Source organism: Epinephelus fuscoguttatus, linkage group LG23, assembly GCF_011397635.1.
Source record: "Epinephelus fuscoguttatus linkage group LG23, E.fuscoguttatus.final_Chr_v1".
Classification (NCBI taxonomy): domain Eukaryota; kingdom Metazoa; phylum Chordata; class Actinopteri; order Perciformes; family Serranidae; genus Epinephelus; species Epinephelus fuscoguttatus.
In genome coordinates, this window is record NC_064774.1 from 10,316,183 (window position 1) to 10,336,588 (window position 20,406).

Here is a 20,406-nt window from a genome sequence, read left to right on the forward strand (position 1 = left end):
GTAGAGTCTGTAGGCAAACCCCAGAGATCTTGCCACCAGAAGAAGAGCGGAAGAGCCCTGGTTTCCGGTTGTAGGCTGTTTGTAGTCCGTGTGATATTGACTAATCACGTTTGAGCCGGCTGCAGTTGTTGCCAGGTTAAACAGTCTGTGCGGTGAACTAACGAGGCGGAACATACTTGGCATCACTGCAAACTCTGAATCCATCGCAATGGTTCAGCATATTTACTTATATATATAAACGGAAGTTGGAAATGGATTGAATGAATTTCAGTTGGACGAACATGTTTACATGTATTTTAAAAGTCTGGTTTAAGTCAGACTAACACAATTAATCAATTTTCTCTAATGTCATGTAAACGTCTAGACTGCATTGCTGCTTTTTCTGGAGGAATTGAGGAATTGTGCCCCAAAACTGGGTATTTTAACCAAAACATGATCTTCAACGAACCATAACCAAGTGTTTTTTGTGCCTAAACGTGACCACATGTTAAGCACAGCGTCGCTGAACTATCAAGTTTAATCATATCTGCTACACAATAACGTGCAAGTGTAAAAGATCCATGGTTAACAGAAAGGAGCAATGCTAACATTTGTTTTCTGGTGACTAGGTTGCGTTATATATTCTGTATGTGTATATGTTTACGTGTTATGTGTTTTCGTCCCAAAGCAATCAATACAAGATCGTTCACCAACATAGGTTCGGTGTGCCCCGTGACCCAGAAAGTCAAAGTAGTCCATTTATGTTCACTACTCACGCACGCGGTACAGGCTTCTTCTAGTTGGAGCATGCTGGTCAGTTTAGCCCAGTTAGCAGAGTTAGTCAAGCTCAATGGACAACAACTTTTGTTTAAATATTTGCCGACATTGTTTTACTGAAGTCGGGTATATATTTGGAGCATTTCAGTTATGATGGCAACACTTGTCTATCGGGGAACCAGACAAAAACAGACTCGAAGGCGAGTCCTTCTCCCCACAGCATTCAGTCACCCTCCCACTGCAGATTCAGACCATACCAAAGAACTATCTGATGCTATGATGTCTTTATCGCTGTGTAAATGAGACGAAACCTCCATATACTGTGACTTAAGTTGGAGGGAATACCCAAAAGCATATGGTCAAAGTGCTTCAACTTGCTTCAATGTGACTTCACATGCATTTTAATCACTGGGTTGTGCTTGCTCTGTAAACAAGTGCAAGCTGCAGTTCAGGATTTATCAGCAGGTCAGGGTCTTATAATGGCATCTGTATTATTTTTTTTAATTCATCTTTTTCTCATTGACAATATGCCAGTATCTTACAGTAACAATTATGGCAAATGGGTCACAACTGAATGTTTGTTTTCCCCGCTGTACCAAAAACACATCAGACTATGACTCCACAACCGAGGTACATACCAAACTGTGAATACTGTGCACCGTTACACCCCTAATAAATGTTCCATGAGCAATGTCTTGCAGACACTGCAGAGGTGATTCCTATGAATGGGAATTTTCATTTTCTATGAGGAACCAGAAAGAAATAAACGAAGGAGCTCAAATCAAGGTAACCATCTTTATTCAACGCTCCTTTCTTTTGTTACAAGGGCAATTTAGTCACCGCAGTAGTCTTGACTGGTCTTGAAATCAAATCCTAAATCCTCTTCATCTGAGATTGAGACAAGACCAGTGCCTCTCGACAAAATCAAAGTAATGAGAATATTTCAAGCCAATTAAGGTAACCGTTTCCATCCTCCAAACTAGCTTGCTGCTTTGTGAGGATTACGAAAATGAGTCAACTGATGTGATGTTGTATTTCAAGTCAGTAGTGATGCGATAACAAAAGTAGCATTGTAACAAGTGGTTTGGCTTTGGGGTAACTGTAATATTGTTCCTGAAAAGCAATATTATAACTGAGATGAGACCTTCAGAAAGTGGTCTTGAGTACATTACTAGCCGGCACATGAAGAACCAGCTGCTCTGAGTCTCTTCACTTCTTTAATCACGTTGCCTGCAGTTTATCATTTGGGTAACATCCCTCTTTCCCAGCCGATGAGCTGACTGCAGACCACAGAGCAACAAAGTGTCTCTGAGTCAGTCTGGCTGTCGGGTAAAAGATGGCTGAGGCGAGCTCGGCCCGGTCCAGGGCGAGAAGTGTGGGTGTAAGAGTGTTGGTGTTACTAGATGCCACTTGAGATGAATGTGAGCTATTCTGCATTTTATAATTGCACTTAAAGATCACTGATTCCACCTCGAATCATTTGTAATTTCTCGAACATCTCTCAATATTGAGTCTGTTTTTATAGTCATGGATAAAAAGACTTATTTCAGGTTTATTCCAGGCCTATCTGTCCATCACATGTCACAGAAATATGCTCGTGTTTTCAGAGATATCCTGCTGACAACAGATAAACTGACAGGCCTGAAAATATAATCATCACGGTGACAGTAATAAGAATGAATAGTCCCCCCGTGAGGTTTTACAAATACAGTGTAACTGAAACCTTAGAGGCATTTCATATTTGATTTTTGATTATCTTTGCTGATTGTCAGCATCATTCCAGTGGAGGCCGTTGGCATGTTGATGCGTTTCTGTGGAGACTGAGTAGAGAACACAACAGTCTCAGAGCAGGACGGTGAATGGAGATGATGGCTGGCTGCCAACGAGTGGAAGAAACAGACTGAGGGAAGAATGAGAGACACAAAAGGAGAAAAACGGCAGCCAGGTAAACAGATGGAAGACTGATGAATACGTCACGCTTTGGACGGTTTCTCCTTTTGTTGTTTTGTTTCATCTTATAAACATCTGAAAACACAACAAAAATCTATAGTTAGACTGTCTCATCATAAAACTCCTCTTTAACAACTTTTGTAGTTTTTCTTCAGATGGTTAATTTATGTGTTTAGTAGAAAGTAAGTAGGGTTGTATGCTTTTAGAGATGTTCTTTTTAGCTTTTAGTGAGTTTTTAAAATGAAGCTTCGAGTGTCTGTCGACATATTTTATCACGTCATCACCCTAAAAATCTTTTTTAAATCCTTGCACAAAATCCTGAATTTGAATGAAGTGATTGTTTAGATTAAATTAGTTCTGTCCACATTTAAACGACCGATAGCTTATGCTCTAAAGTGCATGGTGCAAGTGCATTTAACTCCACTTTTGCTGGTTAAACGGCACAAAATCTGGTGTACGGTGCACGGGCAAAGGGGTTGTATTCAGACTCTTAATTAATTGTAGGAGTGTTTTGGGCATAACATCACCGTAGTTCCCAGCCTATCAACAACTTAAAGCAGGATTTATACTTCTGTGTCGAATTGATGCTGCACCTACAGCATAGGCTCTGCATCGCCGTCCCCTACACCGTAGCCTGACATGCACCTCCCCAGAAATGTAACTACACATCACAGCGACGCAGACCTCCTGTCTATTTCTATTTGACACCATTTCCCTCAGTGGAAACAAAGCTTTTATTTACTTTAGTTTCACAGATAAGAAACAATAAATTGTGAAGACAATAAAGCCTCCACAAAAATAGCATTTTAAGTCTTGTGTGTGATTTATCCTGGCTTCATATGAGCAGAGGAAAACTCTGCTCATTGCTAGGCTAATTTATACAATGTAAAATGCCATAGGCTTGTGCTAATAACGTTAACATGTTGTATTTGTTTGGAAAACATGTTTAGTATAAGACAGTTGTTTTGTCAGTGAACGTTGTGAGTTGTAATGGAGCCAAATTTTGTAACGTTACCTTTGTTAAATGTTGCTGTTGTCCCTGGTTTTATATGAGTAGACAAAATGTCCGCTAGCTGCTAGGCTAATGTATACAATGTAAAATGCCATAGGCTTGTGCTAATAACGTTAGCATGTTGTATTTGTTTGGAAAACGCGTTTAGTATAAGACAGTTGTTTTGTCAGTGAACCTTGTGAGTTGTAATGGAGCTGAATTTTGTAACGTTACCTTTGTTAAGTTAATTGTGTTGGTCATGCACTCTTTTCATATGATTTGTTTTCTATTATGTCCAAACAGCAGGTGGTGACGGTTGATGATGGACTATTTTCATTTTGCCTGTCTGCAGTTACAACATTTAGTCAAGATTGTTTACAGGCTGCAGCTGCAAGGTGCACACATAGCAGCATGATGTCTTTTAAAAAGCATTTTAAACGTCAATGTCCAAGCCAAAACCACGATCAAGTTTGATATTTGATTGTGCAGCCCAGTATGAAACTGCTTTATTCAGTGTTTGTAACGGCTTAAATCACTGGATCCATTTGTTTTGGAGAAGAAGAGACCTCTGTGGACAATTCAGCTCCTAGTTAAAGCCTCCTGAAGTATGAACACTATCAAAATTCTAACCGGGAGAAGTTTCAGCTGGTTGCAATATGCAATCCTCACCACTAGATGTCACTAAATCCTCCTAAATTGTACACACTGCCCCGTTAATATGAGAAGCATAGCTAAGATGTAAAAAATTAGCTGTTGCATTTTTAAGTGGGTGACATATTGTAATAGCTCTGCATCTTTTTTGACAATGCAAAACTGACTTTTCAATCATCGCGAAACGTCTCCTCACCTCTCATCTCATCGCCAAACTTACGAGTTGTAAAATACGTCCGAGTGAAAGATGTTGACCAGAATCTTATAGCTGACACCAGGAAACATTTATTATAGATACACTGTGAGTTTTGCCACCATAGAGAGGTCCGACCACATTAATAACCGAGCAGCCTCCAGTTACGCAGAGACTCAGTTTAACTCCTGCATATGGGAGGAGCTGATTGTTTTGTAACAAGATGATTTGCGAGTCATGTGTCTGGGCCACAAAATGTAGAGAATAGATGGTAAAAAATTTAAAAAATAAATCCTGAAAGTGACAAACAACAAAAGAAACCAGCCCACGTGTCAAAGACAAATGCATATTCCATGTTGCTCAGGAGCCTGCCGAGCCACTACATGAAAAAACAATGTATTCAATACAGTCGATCCATTATTAATAAACTAGAATTACTGCCTGGCGGTTGTAGCCTCCACCAGCCACTCAAGTTGGAGTTTATGTCCATGTCCATCTACACTCAAACAGTATGTAGCCATGACAGCATGCTTCAAATATAAAACACGGATGCTTCACACGTCTTCATCCCAGCAGCACTGAAGATCTTTGCAATCAAAACAGTTTCAGTATCCGACCAAATGTCTCTGCTCCTGTTCCCGAGATATGACGATATGAATGTTACGATGTCACAGTGATGTTGACCTTTGACCTTTTGGATATAAAATGTCATCACTTGTGGCCAAATAGTCAACCACAACAGCGAAATCCATTGCTCAGCATCTCACCAACAATCACCAAACCTCACACACACCAGCAGTAATCTAGTTAAGTCAGAGACGTGCTGAAACCTCCGACCCTGATCCTCTGTGCATCTGCTTTGTGTCATTTATAAAAAGGAAAAAAGAGCATACGAATGCGTGATGAAAGAGGAAGAGCAGGACACACGGGGATAGAAATGGAAAAAAAAAAAACGGATCATGGAGCCTGATCCCCACGCCGCTGCTGCTCTCTGACTGAATGAGGACGCGGCCCTCGGCCCTCGGCCCCTGGGCTGGATCTCCTCACCCTCTTCCTCCCCTCCATCTCCTGCGATCCCTCTCCATCCTCTTAAGGGAACGTTCTGGATGGAAACTGAGTCAAGTGACGAGGGACCGGGGAGAATCGGGTTTCATCAGCTTGGCATATGTGTGTCACTGTGTGCCAGCGGATGTGTGTGTGAGAGAGGGGAGGCGGGATCGCACATAAATTACAAATCAAAGCAAAAAATAAATGCAAGTGGAAAAATAATCTGCTCGCATGTACGTAGAAGATGTATATGATTTCACACGTTGAACGATTCACAAGCAAAATGTTAACCCGCACACTCTGGTGCGAATCATGATCAAGCTCCAGTAAACTGTGGTTTTAGCCAAGGTGCCAATTCTCACTTTGTGTGGGTGAGGATGAGGAGTGGGGGAGTTGGGATAGAGGAGGAGGAGGAGGAGGAGGTGGGGGGAGTAAGTGAGTCATAGTATAAACTCCCAGGCCTTCTGCATAATCATTTCAGCTCACGCTTCGTCACAGCGAGCTGAATCACCAGACAGACACGTGGCCACGGATAGCCGAGCCAAAACATCTCCGCCTGGCTCTTCTTGCATTATCTTGCACTTCTCCGTCACACACAGACATCTGAGACGTTCGGCCATGTTTGTTAGATCCTTCCGTCTGGTGACTGCGGCTTTGACCCTTTGACTTTATCTAACTGATCCTTGGAGTAACAGTAATCTATGTTAATTCATGCGACTGGCTGTAGGTGGTAGACAACATGCTTGTCATTAGTGGTTCACAGTGGGGCATCAGGTCTGTGGAGAATCTACTTAAATGGTGCTTTGGAGCTAAACGCTGAATGGTAAATGATCCTTCTCGTTCAGGGACCTGCTTCTCTCACCACAAAGCCATTTTAACGGAGATTTGTGAAACAACAGCGACAGCAGAATGAGCTAAACAGTGGCCTAGATTTGGTGTCAGTTAGGGTCGCCATCAGTTGACGGCCAAGGATACTGTTGATCGGTTCCACGCTGCACACCACCCAGGTCTGTTGGGAGCTCGCTAGCAGTGCTGCTGTTTTGGCAATTACCGTTTGTAACACTGTCCTGGCCCAACAAAGCATTGCTGTTGAAACAGTATGCCCACCCTCTGGTGTCGTAAAGCCCAGCTCAGCCCAAAGATCCCCGATGAGACAAGTTGAAACACGCTACTACCCACGATGAACTGTTCTGTAACATTCTAAAAACCTGCCGGTTCACACCAATGCAACAAAAGAGAGATGGTGTATCATCTCTATGCAACAACTCTCTGTACTTCGGTTCTGATTTGCAGCTTTTCAGGCTTATTTTGTGGCTGAATATAATTTGTAGCTTCGTAAAATCTGAATGAGGATAGTGATAGTGAGATACTGGCTACAGCTGGATTTGTAGTAGTGATGAAACGGCGAAAAACAGAAACAAAACCAGCATCAGATGACCAATATGCCACAATAATATAAATAACCAGCGGCAATCTAAAATGGCTTCGTCCCATCTTGAATCTTGGGTCTGAACTGGCCTTAAGCCACTCAGTTTTGAGCTGTAAACTCTGTTTTGCCATGTTTCCATCAGCCTGTTAAGATGCGCATCTAGAAGTATCGCATCGGAAAATTATGATGGAAAAGCCAAATTCAAATTAAAATCCCCTGATTCGTACAAACTAAAATACGCTCGCTTTAGCCGAGTTTTGGTTGATTTGGAAAAATGTTGATTTGCAAAACGGGGGATGGAAACAGTTATGTTCGAATTAAGTCTGACGTAGCGCACCTCTCTCCATGGTGATATCCACACTCAGGGTCAGGAAGGCGGTAATGCATTTACAAGCTGGTTGCCAACCGCCAGAACGTAGAAGAAGAAGAATGCGAGACTTGTTTTGTTTCCGGTTCTGCGGAAAACTCGCGCAAGTTCGTAGTTTTTCAAGTCTGTACATTTAATGGAAACACACAGGATTGGTATTTCTTTTAATGCGCATTTCCCAATGATTCGAATCACTTTTGGATGGAAACATAGCTACTGTTAGCTCTGATAGCACTGTTAGCAGTGTCAGCACAGCTAGTGGTGCTAATATCGTGAACAATGCTAGACGGGGTTTGCAGCTCAAAATTAAGCTGCTTGCTCACCAGAGCAGCTGGGAGCAAAGCCATCAGGTTTTAGCCACCACGTGGACAGCGTTACACACAGTGATCGCCGAATGGAAAGTGGAGCGAGCTAGCTAGCTCCCTGCTGCCTTGGGTGGGGCACAGTGCAGAGTGGCCAAGGCTAACGTGACAGAGGAGTGCAACAAAACATTCCCATCACTAAGTGTTAATGGAGGCAGACTTTCAGACAAACAAGCACTCTCGGTCAATGAATCCCAACACACCTCAGGATATTGTCAACAAAGTCCGCTTCAATGTGTAGCTACATATGGGGCAGAGAGAGCTACAGATGACAACCGCCAACTGACGACTGATTTACTCATCATCCTTCAGGACGCGAGCAGTCAAAAATACACATTCAATGAACAGGACTGGGTACTGAAATAGGTACTTTTTGGGGAACCGACTAGGCTTAGGTGGTATCACGGTATCATGGTATTACAGTATTCCAGGGTATTTAGAAATCCTGACAGTATGATTTTCAATATCACCATAAATAAAGACGCTCAGTTTGGTGAAAGAGAGAAACTTGAATTCGCAAAGTTTACGGTTGTATTCCTCTGTTTAATAAGGGAAACAGGTGTAAAATGCTAATTCTTTAAAAAAAATTTGCGAGCTTCTTTTGTGTATTTATTATACTGTAAAAGCTGAGAGAGCTGGGGGAAACCAATACCACTAATGTCATATATCGTACACCCCAGAAAAATTAGATACTGCTCAAGCCTAGTACTGACTTAGTTACTCCGCTCTGCCTCCTGCCTAACAACACCTCTTAGCTCTTCTAAAATCACTGTAAACCGTAGCTTCTCATGGTTGTTTGCTTCATTCTAACAAGACAAAGCTTTTCTTTTTTTTTTTTTTTTTAAGTTTTTTTTGGGGGGGCTTTTTGCCTTTAATATACAGGACAGTGTGAAATGGGCAGACAGAGAGAGTGGGGGGATGACATGCAGCAAACAGTTGCAAGCCAGAGTCAAACTCGCGACCACTGCAGCGAGGCATCACCTCTATACAAAGCTGTTCTTGCTGCACGGTACAAGAACGTACCACTTCTGATCCCCCAAGTCACAGTTATACTGCCCGAAATTAGCTTCTGCTAGTGCATTCAACTCAAGTAAAAACCAGGAATACAGTGAACATTAAATTTGCGCACAGCAAGCAAGAGAGCATGAATAGTTTTCTTTATTTAACCTCGTAGACATTAAAACAACCCTAATCAGACAGGACCCTTCATGCCTCCTTCTCAACTCACTCCAAGTCCTCCAATCAGGTCAATATTATAAGACCCCCTTTAGCGTACAGGCAGATATCCAAAAACTGATTCAGTCCAAAAGAAGTACTCTAACACACGTAGATGTTTGTACATTTCTATTTCCTGTGCAGCCATTATCTGGGAGTGTTTTTGTTGTATCAGTACCATGTATGTTTGATGAAGTACTCTAAACACCACTGTATCTTGCTGTCTCGTTATAACACCTTTAGATGGTGTGTGCTCGGAGCTCTTTATGATCCAAGCATTCTTCACATGAACTGAGAATTAGTTGCCGACACCCTGCTGACTGCAGCTTTACCAACGAATTCAGGGGTCACAAGTCTCCTCATCGGCAACAAATCTCCTCAAATCCTTCCAGGAACAATCTGTGGCAGAGATCTCCCCCTGACTCCAGGGCTCTCCTGGATTTGTTAAACAAACAAACCTCTGATAGCAATCTCTGCACATACATTGATGCCGATTTGCAATGCAAATGATGGTGATCAGTGGACACCGCGGGGAGAATGCTGCAATTCTCCGACAACAACAAAGGGAAGGCCCTCGCATCACGCTGCCTTATCCACAGCTAGATTTGTGCCAGCCTTTACTGATGGAAGCCTTATCTCTGCTGGCCTTCTGTCCGCTTAAAGGGACAGGGACCTCTGTGTGCCGCTCCGGGGCCCCCACAGGCACTGTGTAAGCCGCAGTGTAGATTTGGAGGCACTTAACAGTCAGTGCTGGAAAACTACAGCTCAGGAAGTTACAGGTCCCTTCAGCTGGAGGGAGGTAAGATAGAAAGAAACTAAAAAGGAAAGCAGCCGGTTACCTGGAATTCAATCCCATAGTTCTCCCTGCAGAAGTCTCGTAGTTTGGGGTAGACGTGCTCTTTCAGTGCGTTCCTCTCCGCCTCTGTGTCTGGAGACAAAAGAAAGAGGACAAACCAAATTTTTAAACGAACACGTACAAAGACGCTAACATTAAGCACTCATGTAGGAGCTGAAACAATGTGTATATTAAAATGAAATCCTTCTTTACATGGCCAGTTGAATTAAATGGAGAAAGTTTAAGAAACAGTTCAGCATTTTGAGAAATGTGCTTTTTCACTTTCTTTCCAAACATCAGATGGGAGGATCGATACCAGAGCAGATAATAGAGCCAGGGGACAGTGAGTCACATTCACACACTGGTGGCCAAGGCTACCATACATGGTGCCACCTGCTACTCAGTAACTATTCAAAAGCTTTCACACTCCAATGGAACAGCCATCAGGAGCAATTTGGTGTTCAGTATCTCGCCCAAGGATACTGCGACATACAGCCTGGAGGAACCAGGGGATCGAACCACCGATCTTCCTATTAGAGGACGACCTGCTCTACCTCTGAAGGCAGATTTATACTTTTGTGTCAGATCTATGCAGAGCCTATGCACGTGGCCTACGCTCTGCAATTACACCTCCAAAACACTAGTCGGCGGTGGTGTTTCTGTGAAGTGCTGTAAAAGTTTAGTTGATTCAAAACACACATTAAACACACATTAAACATGGCTTATTAGAGACAGTTTCAAACACAAGTACACAAATCAGCTTCACTATAACTCGCAGCATTCACAGACAAACACTTGTCTTTATCTGGACACATTTTCCCCACAAATACAACATGCTAATGTTTTTAGCACAAGCCTATGGCATTTTACATTGTATAAATTAGCCTAGCAGCTAGCAGACTTTTCCTCTACTCATATAAAACCAGGGACAACAGCAACGTTTAAAGGTAACGTTACAAAATTCGTCTCCATTACAACTCACAAGGTTCACTGACAAAACAACTGTCTTATACTAAACACGTTTTCCAAACAAATATAACATGCTAACGTTATTAGCACAAGCCTATGGCATTTTACATCGTATAAATTAGCCTAGCAGCTAGCGGAGATTTCCTCTGCTCATATGAAGCCAGGATAAATCACACACAAGACTTAAAATGCTATTTTGGTGGAGGCTTTATTGTCTTCACAATTTATTGTTTATTATCTGTGAAATTAAAGTAAATAAAAGCTTCGTTTCCACTGAGGGAAATGGTTTCATCTTACAGAAACAGACAGGAGGTCTGTGTCGCTGCGACGTGTAGTTACATTTCCGGGGAGGTGCACGTCAGGCTACTGTGTAGGATACAGCGTAAGATCTACGTATTTTCATGAGCATTAAGAAAACTTTTAGCTATTTTGAAAACATGGCTCCTTATTATGACGACTGTGAAATAAATAAATATACAACTTTTTCTCAACTCTGTAAGACATCAACTCTGTCAGATCTACCCTCTGACATACATTATGTCAGAATCACTGGGAGCTTGGCCCATTACAAGGTTTGATAGTCGAGACTTTGACATTTCAAAATGCCTAACTGAAGAGGAAAAATCAACCCTCCCCCAAAATAAGGTTTCGTACCATTTCTCAAGAGTGAGTGCTATAAAATGTCAGAAAATAGTGAAGTACGCCCATAACCACTTCCCCAGAGCTGAAATTTATGTCTTCAAATTGCTTGAGCAACAGTTTGAAACCCCAAATATACAGTTAAGTGTCATATCTAAGAAAGAACAGTGGCAAATTGTTGCATACAAGCAGCTGCAACCAGCAAATATCAGCCAAACATTTTCTGTACTAATCGACTAATCACTTCACCTCTAATATAATTCATGCTGATATTATTGTGTGCACCGTATCAATGTGTATGTACATTATTCTTTAATATGAAGCCTCTTTAACGTCCATAAAGACATGATTACCTGGAAGATCCAGAGCTGAGACACACTGTTGAAGAATGTGGGATTATTCAGCATTACAAAGGCAGTGATCATATTGGACAGTCGTAGTGTGACAGAGTGAGTGCCCTCGGCTTGTTGTTGTGTCCCATTTTCTTTCCTCCTGTCCTCTCGTCTCCACTGTCTTCCAAATGGTTACTGTAATTTATTCGGACAGGCCCAGTCTCTTTCTCCCTCTCTCTCTCTGAGGGGTGTGGACGGATAGTTAAAAACAGAACATGCCCGACAGAGAGGCCCCTGTGCGACCAAGAAGCCGGCTTCACACACAGAGAGCACACACACAGTGGTGGTGGACGACGACGGCGGTGGCGGTGGCGCTGGCGCACAAACATCCCCTCAGCCGCTAACCGTGTCATACGCCGCATGAGCGTAAGAGCCCGCAAATTTGGTCTGACGAATCTTTCTCTCATCTATCTTTAGCAAGGCTCTGGGCCGTGACCGTACATATATCCGCCCACAGCTACCCGAGCAAAATGTCAAATCAGAACCGAGTGCCTGTAATAGTATGCAAATGAAATAAATGGCAGTTGCTGCATCAGTGGAGCTCGTCGTCTAATTCCATCAGAGATACATTCAAGTAAATATAGAATATCTCACAGGTGACATCGGCGTGGAAACAGCGGCGTTCATAGAATTTAGATTAAACCTGTTAGGGAAGTGCAGTGCGGCCCAAATCTGCATGTTGCCGCACTGTGTCTCGATGTGACCTGACAGACTAAACTGTTGTTGTTTGTATTGTGCTGATAACGGCAAGACGCCTCTCCTGCTCTCTTTTTCTCTCTGCTTCTTCTTTTCTTGTGGGATGGTGATGAGTTATGGCAGCCTGACGTATGTGTGTGTCTGTTGTGCACACACCCACATGCAAAGGGAACAAAGACTGGATGTTACATTCGCCCTCGTTCTCGCTGTGTGTGTCCCTCCCTCCAATTTTCCAATCTGTTTATTTCAATAGTGCCGACCAATCTGTCTTTGCTTTCAGATATGTCCTGTCAGCGCTCTCTTTTTTTTCTCTTTTCTCTCTTCCTCCCTCGTCCTTTAGGGAACTCACGGGCGGTCAATTGAACACAGAAACACAGTCTAATGTTCCCGCTTCTTTTATACTCAATGCAAGGGCGGCTGCTGACAGTTCTTTTGAGTTTCCTTTGGTTGTTTCGTCTTTAATAGGTGAAAACAGTTGCAAATGGGCATTAGAATTTCCCAGAATCCAAGATGACATCTTCATGCTGCTTGTTTTGTCCAACCAACACAAAGATATTCAATTTACAGGGACATGACTCTTCAAATCTTTACATTTGAAGGACTGCAACCAGGGACTGATTGTCATTTTTGCCTCAGATACTCTACGGATGCACCGATTCATCAGGCGAACATCTTTTACGGACGATATTCACCCTGTCTGCTATTGGCAAATAAAATGACGTGGCATTGGTCGATGTTTTTCTGCTCTATCTCACCCAAGCTCCGGCCTAAACTGGATTCTTTGGGTAATACTCTTTAAATCACAACCACTGAGATAAGCATAAATGTACCCAAATACATGCATACCCCAAAGTAGATAGGGAGACAAATTCCTGCCTTCGGACATCGTTTTTCTCTTCAGGGATGACGAACTGCACACTGAGCAAGGGTTGCCTAGGTTATGAGGAAGTAGTGGGACTATGGCAACTAACTTTTAGCCCATCAGGATCAGTGTGGCACAATGTAATGTTGCGACAGGGCTCTACCCGCTGTACTCAAAGAGTCCAGTAGGGGAGAACGAAAGTAACAACATTGTAACCCTGGTTCTATTAGCACAGGCAGAGCCCTCTACCTAGGGGCCCTGGTGCTCCTGCTGCTCGCATCCTACAACAAGAGGCTGTAGGATGTCCATTCTCGGAACCCATCGGCTGTATTCGGCATCTGATTTCCGGCAGACAGCGATACAGCCTCTGGGGGCAGACCCCTGATTTTTTGGCATTCCGGTTTGATTTGGGCGGAGGAGGCGAATTTCCGTTTCCGACTTCCGTTTATATATAAGTAAATATGCTGAACCATTGCGATGGATTCAGAGTTTGCAGTGATGCCAATTATGTTCCACCTCGTTCATTCACTGCACGGACCGTTTAACCTGGCAACAACTGCAGCCGGCTCAAACGTGATTGGTCAGTATCACGTGGACTACAAACAGCCTACAACTGGAAACCAGGGCTCTTCCGCTCTTCTTCTGGAGGCAAGATCTCCGGGGTTTGCCTACAGACTCTACATTCACTGAATGTAGAGACTATAGGATGTCTAACAGTGGGAATCTGCCTCCCTATATGGGCTCCACATGTATTCAGATAGGCACGTCCTGATTAGTTGACTACGTTTCCGTTTTCTCAGTGTGCAAATGCATGCTCTTAATTAGAAAAGTATTACCCAAAGAGTCCAGTAGAGGGCTCCACCCATGAAAATAGTAGACTCACAAGTCAGTCTTTAGACGCTTTGCTTAACTAAAGACTGATGACTTTCTCCCTGATTTTGTGTTTAGATGGGCGGATACAATTTCAGAGTTTAAAAAACTCCCTACGTTGCAGAACCAATAGTAAATCTGTGGGGATGCATCAGGATGCATTTGCATCAGAAAATGTCTTGGTGGTTGTTTACACTTGTATTTAGTGCTGTCGACTTGTGATCAGATCACCCAGGACGCCAATTAATACCAGGTATAAGCAGACTCTATGATGCATTCAAGTTTTATTCAGTAAAAATGAATATCGGGCAAAGGTAAACTATAACGGTCTCACGATGTGTTCAAATATAATCTTATAAAAGGCAAGGAACTTGAGTAAATACAGCTGTTTAAATCGAGAAATTCGTTTTGACAGCAATTATCATATTAGGATATTGTTATAGATATAGGAAAAAGGCTTTTGCAGCAGTTACTTTAAAAATGTTTTCATGTGCAAGGTTATATTTAAGGTCATTTCATAAAAGTGTATGATTGAATTTGTTCTTATTCAAAGAGGACTGACTTTAAAGACTTCAGCCATTCATCATTCAACATCATTAAAAAAAGCACACCAGCATCAGCCCAGAATTTCCCAATCATTGCATCCCTATTCACACTTAAGTATCTATGGTAACAAGCCAAAAAGCCAAACTGAAATCATGACAACTCTATGACGTTAGTTAAAGTGACGTTGCTTCAGCTGGTCCTTCAGCGGTCACTCTACAGCTCCTCTCTCCAAATCTCATCAACACGACTCTGACAAAGTAATCACTCGTCTCTCATCAAGCTACACCAACTGACACTGCTCAGGCACTTAGTATGCACGGCTGCTGAGACACCTCTAAATTAAAAGACAGAGAGAAGTCTAACAGACAAGTGTCTTTGCAAATAGAACAAAGCTGTGACACGGTGGTCACCCACATTAGCAGGGATGCTAAATTGTGTGTGTGTGTGTGTGTGTGTATCTGAGGAGCTTCCTGCATTTTTCATCTTGGACTCTTTTTTTGTTGTTGTTTTTGTGTCTGAGTGACTAATGGGAACAACAATTTTTAAAATTGTAAAATCGTATTGAGAGTGAGTGCTGCAGCTGACAGCTGTGAAACAACCCTGCAATGTAACCACTAAGGGCATGAGCACATCGTCAGTGTATGTCCACTAAAAGTGTTTGTTTTTGCCACTGACAGGCTCAGATTGTTATTATAAGTGTCTGCCAACATTATGGAAAGGATCACTACAGAGACAGACCTTCTAATTTGGCCGCGCTTTGGAAAGCAGAGCTAAATGGTAAACAAACATGGCAGCACACCGGTAAGGTAAGACAACACGTTTACATGTCGTTTTCTATATGTTCTCTGACATTTATCCTAACGATATGAGGCAGTCTTTGTGGAGAAAAAGCTTGTTTAGTGGACTAACTTTACTCTTGAAGGTTGCCCGTTCACTTACGTTTTAACAGGTCTGATGCTACTATGCGCCCCGGCTGTATCTAGGCTAACGGCTAACATGCTAACTATTATTTTCATGTCAATAGTCACTTGAAACAAATTTAGGACGATAGGAGACAGGTTGAAATAAACCAAAATTTCCCTTTAAAGAGAAAGATCCTTTTTGTTTAATCAGAAACAGCCCCAGAATAGCTATCACCAAACCCACCAGACTTCATTTTAATAGCAGTAGCAGTTTTTAACAGAAATTTTATCATCATAAACACACTTCATTTAAAGCCGATAGAAACCAAACTAAACAAACAAAACCCATCTTGGTTCATTCTTCCACTGTTCCAATAATCAACAACTCTGGTTTGGTTGAAATAAACCCTTAACTCACCCAGTTAGATGTGAAAACATGCTGCCTCTATACACGCTAAAATTAGCGTTTATTTAAATGAAGTCTTGTGGGTTTGGCGATGGCCTTTTCAGGGCTGTTTCTGGTTAAACAAAAAGAATCTTGCTATTGAACAAAAAGGTCTATCTCTGTAGGGATCCTTTCACATAATGTTGTCAGACACTTACAACAACTTAAATACAGAAGGTGCACAGTTTCTGTTTAATGGGGAAAATAAATGTCAGAGAGTTTCCTTTCTTTACATTTTGTGAGTTCATTTAGTTTATCTGTTAGACTAAAAAAGCTAACAGGGCTTCTGGAAATTAGCGAACTCTCTGCTCGGACACTATGACACACAGTGGCTAAAAATACATAAAACGGACATCTTGGTGGTTAGGTGGTCCAGCACAGGGGTCCAAACCTCAGGGTAGAGGCCCTTCTATGGGGTCACAAGATAAATTGCAGAGGTTTCAAGATGATTTTGCTACTTTTTTATTGCTACATTTTTACATGTTCTGTCATTTGTTATTTACATTAGGGATGCACCGATCCGATATCTAGATCGAATATCGGCCCTGATATCATCAAAATAGATGGATGGGGTATCGGAAAATGCAACCTATACCTTTAAATCTATTGCGACACGAGCTACGTCATACGTCACGGAGCGAAGGAGAGAATCTGCTGTGTGGAGGTATTTCACACTATTTCAACTGCTGTTGCACAATCGTTTATTTTTGTTAAAAGTAAATAGTTCATCATTGCATTAATCCATTTCATCTTGTTTCATTTTATCGTAGGAAAGAACTGTGTAGTCATCAATGCCTGATGCCTCTAGTCTTTTCTGTTCTACATGTAAAGGTATATAGCTGTTTAGGTCAAACATGGCATGGGATCAGTATCAGATATCGGCTGATACTCAAAGCCACAGCATCAGGATCAGTATCAAAACTGAAAAAGCTGGATCGGTGCTTCTCTAATTTACACGTAACAATTTGAGAAGTTGTGACAGAAAAAAACACTCTTTGGTGCAACTGTTTTTATGCAAACTGTGATGCATAAATCATGGATCATGTCATCAGTGTATATTTCACAATAAAGAACCTTCAAACTACATCAGAATAGATCTTACAAGACCAAAAAATATAAGCTAAACATTTTCCTCTCAGTACACGCAGGGCTGCAGCTCGAAAACTTTGCTCAGTGCACCACACAAACTCTCTCATGTGCAGATCTGAACCTGAACCGCAGTCATGCAAACACACAGTCAGTGAGCAAATCGATACCGAATGACCTGGAAGATGCTGAAGGCAAAATGGTGCTGTGTAAATCAGCCATCCATAAAGGCCAGATGTTCCTGCATTTCCTGAGCACAGGGAGACCCTACAGGTTATCCACACACATCTCACTGTGCCATCATCCACACTGGATGTTCAGTTGTTAATATGGGCCTGGATGTCACACTGACAGGGACTTTCTGTTTCTCTGCCTGTAGTCTGAACTGCGTCTGATTAAATAACCCTAACAGCGGCTGCGTGAAGCACCAGCATTCGTCTACCTGCTGTAAAAAGGTACTGTAACAAGTTCAGTGGGTAACATCTGTTCCAGCAGCTGTTACTTTAAAAGCCACTCGTGGGGCTTTTAGGATCTCTGTCATATAATCACATTCATGTCGGGAACACACGACACGTTTTACAGCCCAATTATAGTCGGCCACGATGAGTGACTCAAGATGGTGGAACCTCGGTAACCATGGACACTGCATGCTATGTTGTAGATTTAAGATTCAAACCTCGTGCCTCCTGACAGACCGGTCAGATGGTCCAGTCAGCTGTGATTTTATTAAACACGTTAGATTCTATTCCTGTAGTTTGATGCCAAGGTGGGATGCCACACTTCACAAGGAATAGTGAACTCATCCTCAGTTTCCCGTCAGCTCATCGGTCAGGAACATAGACAGAGATCTGGGTATGGACTGTAGGACAGATGTGTCTCGAACAGTGTCAGTGCACTAGTGAATTGTAGGGTTGCGTATGGAAACCTGGTTCCAACATGGCAGTGTTTCTTGACTAAAGCCATGACAAAAAAAGGAGATGCACTTTAAAAGCAAAAATAATGAAACATTTATCTACAAGAAAGAACAATTTTAACGCAGGAAATTCGCAAACAAACTGAAGTAACAAAGGAATGGGATTATCCGTAAAATCAGCGCTCAAACCTAGTCCTCCCACTGTCCTAGTTAATGACAGTGGGTATTTACGCACTGAAGCCAAGTGGTGAGGGAAAGCAACCAGAAATTGGCGACCCCGCCATTGAACCATGGATGTGCCCCTGAGACCAATTGCACCAACCATGCTCATCGAAACTAGACTAAATTACTAGCAAGATTAGTCTTCTAAACGACTAAACGTCCGCCCCCTTGCTAGTCGGCACTAAAAATATTAGTCGGTTAAACCTATTAGCATTGGCAGTATAAAAACAAAATCGGGGAGTGCAGCAAAATGCTGCCTACCTACTTTTATTCATACAGAATGCGCCTTTTTCGGGGCAATGGGGGCGTGAGCAAGTAACAAAACATGTAGCTCAGCGTGTGACGTAAACAGTGACGTGGGAGGGAAGCTGCGGCTGGTCAGTCCTTCGGCAGTTCTCTTGTAAGTCGGCCCGTTCTTCACCGTTCCCGTCATCTGATGGTTAATGGCCTCTTCGTTTGTGAGGACAAGGAGGGCGCGCAATTCCTTGTCTCCCCAGTTGCTCATCTTTACAGTGTCTGTCAGGTTTATGTTTCCCTCTTGCGACTAGCTGCTCATTCCTGCTATCAGCTGTTTTCTGTTTGTCCACCGCCAGTGGGTCGCACATGCGGCGTCATCAACAGCTCCTCCCACAAGTCATCAACAGCCCCTCCTGTTGCGGAAGGCCGCCTCGGTCTTTTTAAGCTAAAAAGGTTCTGCCAATTTGACTACCCTACGAGGCGGAAAACTGGACACCTCGGATCAACTCGCCAATCCGGCTCTGTGTCTAAACGCTCGCAGCTTGCCGGCAAAACGGCCCAACATTTGCCAAAAATCTGACAGTGTAAAAGGGGCTAGTGTTTTATTCATGTGCAAGGCGGCTTAACCATCATGTCCCTTTTTTAGACTAGTGAGCTAGTCTTAATTAAAGTTTTTGTTTCGCTGACGGGGAAATTAGTAGGGAATACCAGTCAGACAGTAATTACCTTAAACTGATTTATCTCTTCACACACAAACCCGAAAAGAAAATAAAAAAACTTCCCGGCTTGCACAACCCAAATAATCACGTCAAATTACTATGACTCCCCAAACAAAAGCACCTATTACCCGCTAAAAGACACAAAGGGATTATGCACACTGAACCGCAATCTCGTGGATCCCCAGGGAAACCCTTTCAAAACCGTCAGCTCTGTCGACCACTTCGTTCACCAATTTGGGTTCTGTTTGACTTTTTTGGTGAACATTTTACTACCAATTAAGGTCTTCTTTTAAGATTAATGAATCCAATACCTTTTTAAGGATCCACAGGAATCTTGCGTAAAAGTAGTCTTTAAATAAGGAAAGAGTGTAAGATATGGAAAGTAACATTAAAAATAGAGTAAACTGAAGTCATTATAGGACTCCATGTACACAAAGTAGGTGGTAAGCTCGTGAAGGTTTTGTAACATAAGGAGCTCCTTTGATATAGTTGTGTAATGAATTGCAAAACTATCAGTTTTCGTAGAGAGATCTGGTTTTACACTGTTTGTCACATCGACTTTATTCTGCCTCACTAGACACCTCGCAGCCGGATCATCACATTTTATTTTCTAATCCTCCGTATTACTTTTTAATCTCAGAAACTGTCCTTTTTATGATGATAAATCTTTGCGTGCGACACTTTCTTTCTGTCAGAGTCCTTGATATGGTGGGATCTGCAGAAATAAAGAGAATTAGTACTTTATTCCGAGGAGAATTAAAGTGCGGGAGACGTGTTAAATATTCATGTGGGTTCTGAAGTGGAGTAGCTACTCTTCAGTTTTGGATGTTGCATCAATACGTCTTTTTTACAATGAAATATATTCTGACAATGGAAGCTGGAAATTAGACTTTGGAAGTCCATGAATAAAAATAATTGGAAGCCAAAGATGTTCAGATACAGATAACAGCTGTGATGGAGCAACACTGAGCCTGTTTACACCTGGCATCTGTGATTGAAACACATGTGAACAGCTGAGGCACGTTGCCGTTCACACCTGTGTCTATCATACGTATCCAGCTGACCACTTGACTTCAGATTTCGTTAGTGCCTTTGTCACTTAAACTAGAGGG

General features: G+C 42.3%; 1 protein-coding gene across 2 annotated transcripts in view; it reads right to left on the minus strand.

Annotated features, from left to right (window-relative positions):
- The window catches only part of LOC125883842 (NACHT and WD repeat domain-containing protein 2), a 93,190-nt gene that overhangs the window by 61,249 nt on the left and 11,535 nt on the right, over nt 1-20,406 (minus strand). For both annotated transcript variants that reach the window (XM_049568433.1, XM_049568434.1), the window contains exon 3: nt 9,801-9,889. In XM_049568433.1, the coding sequence (XP_049424390.1) occupies nt 9,801-9,889 (89 nt within the window). The remainder of the gene's footprint in view (nt 1-9,800; nt 9,890-20,406) is intronic.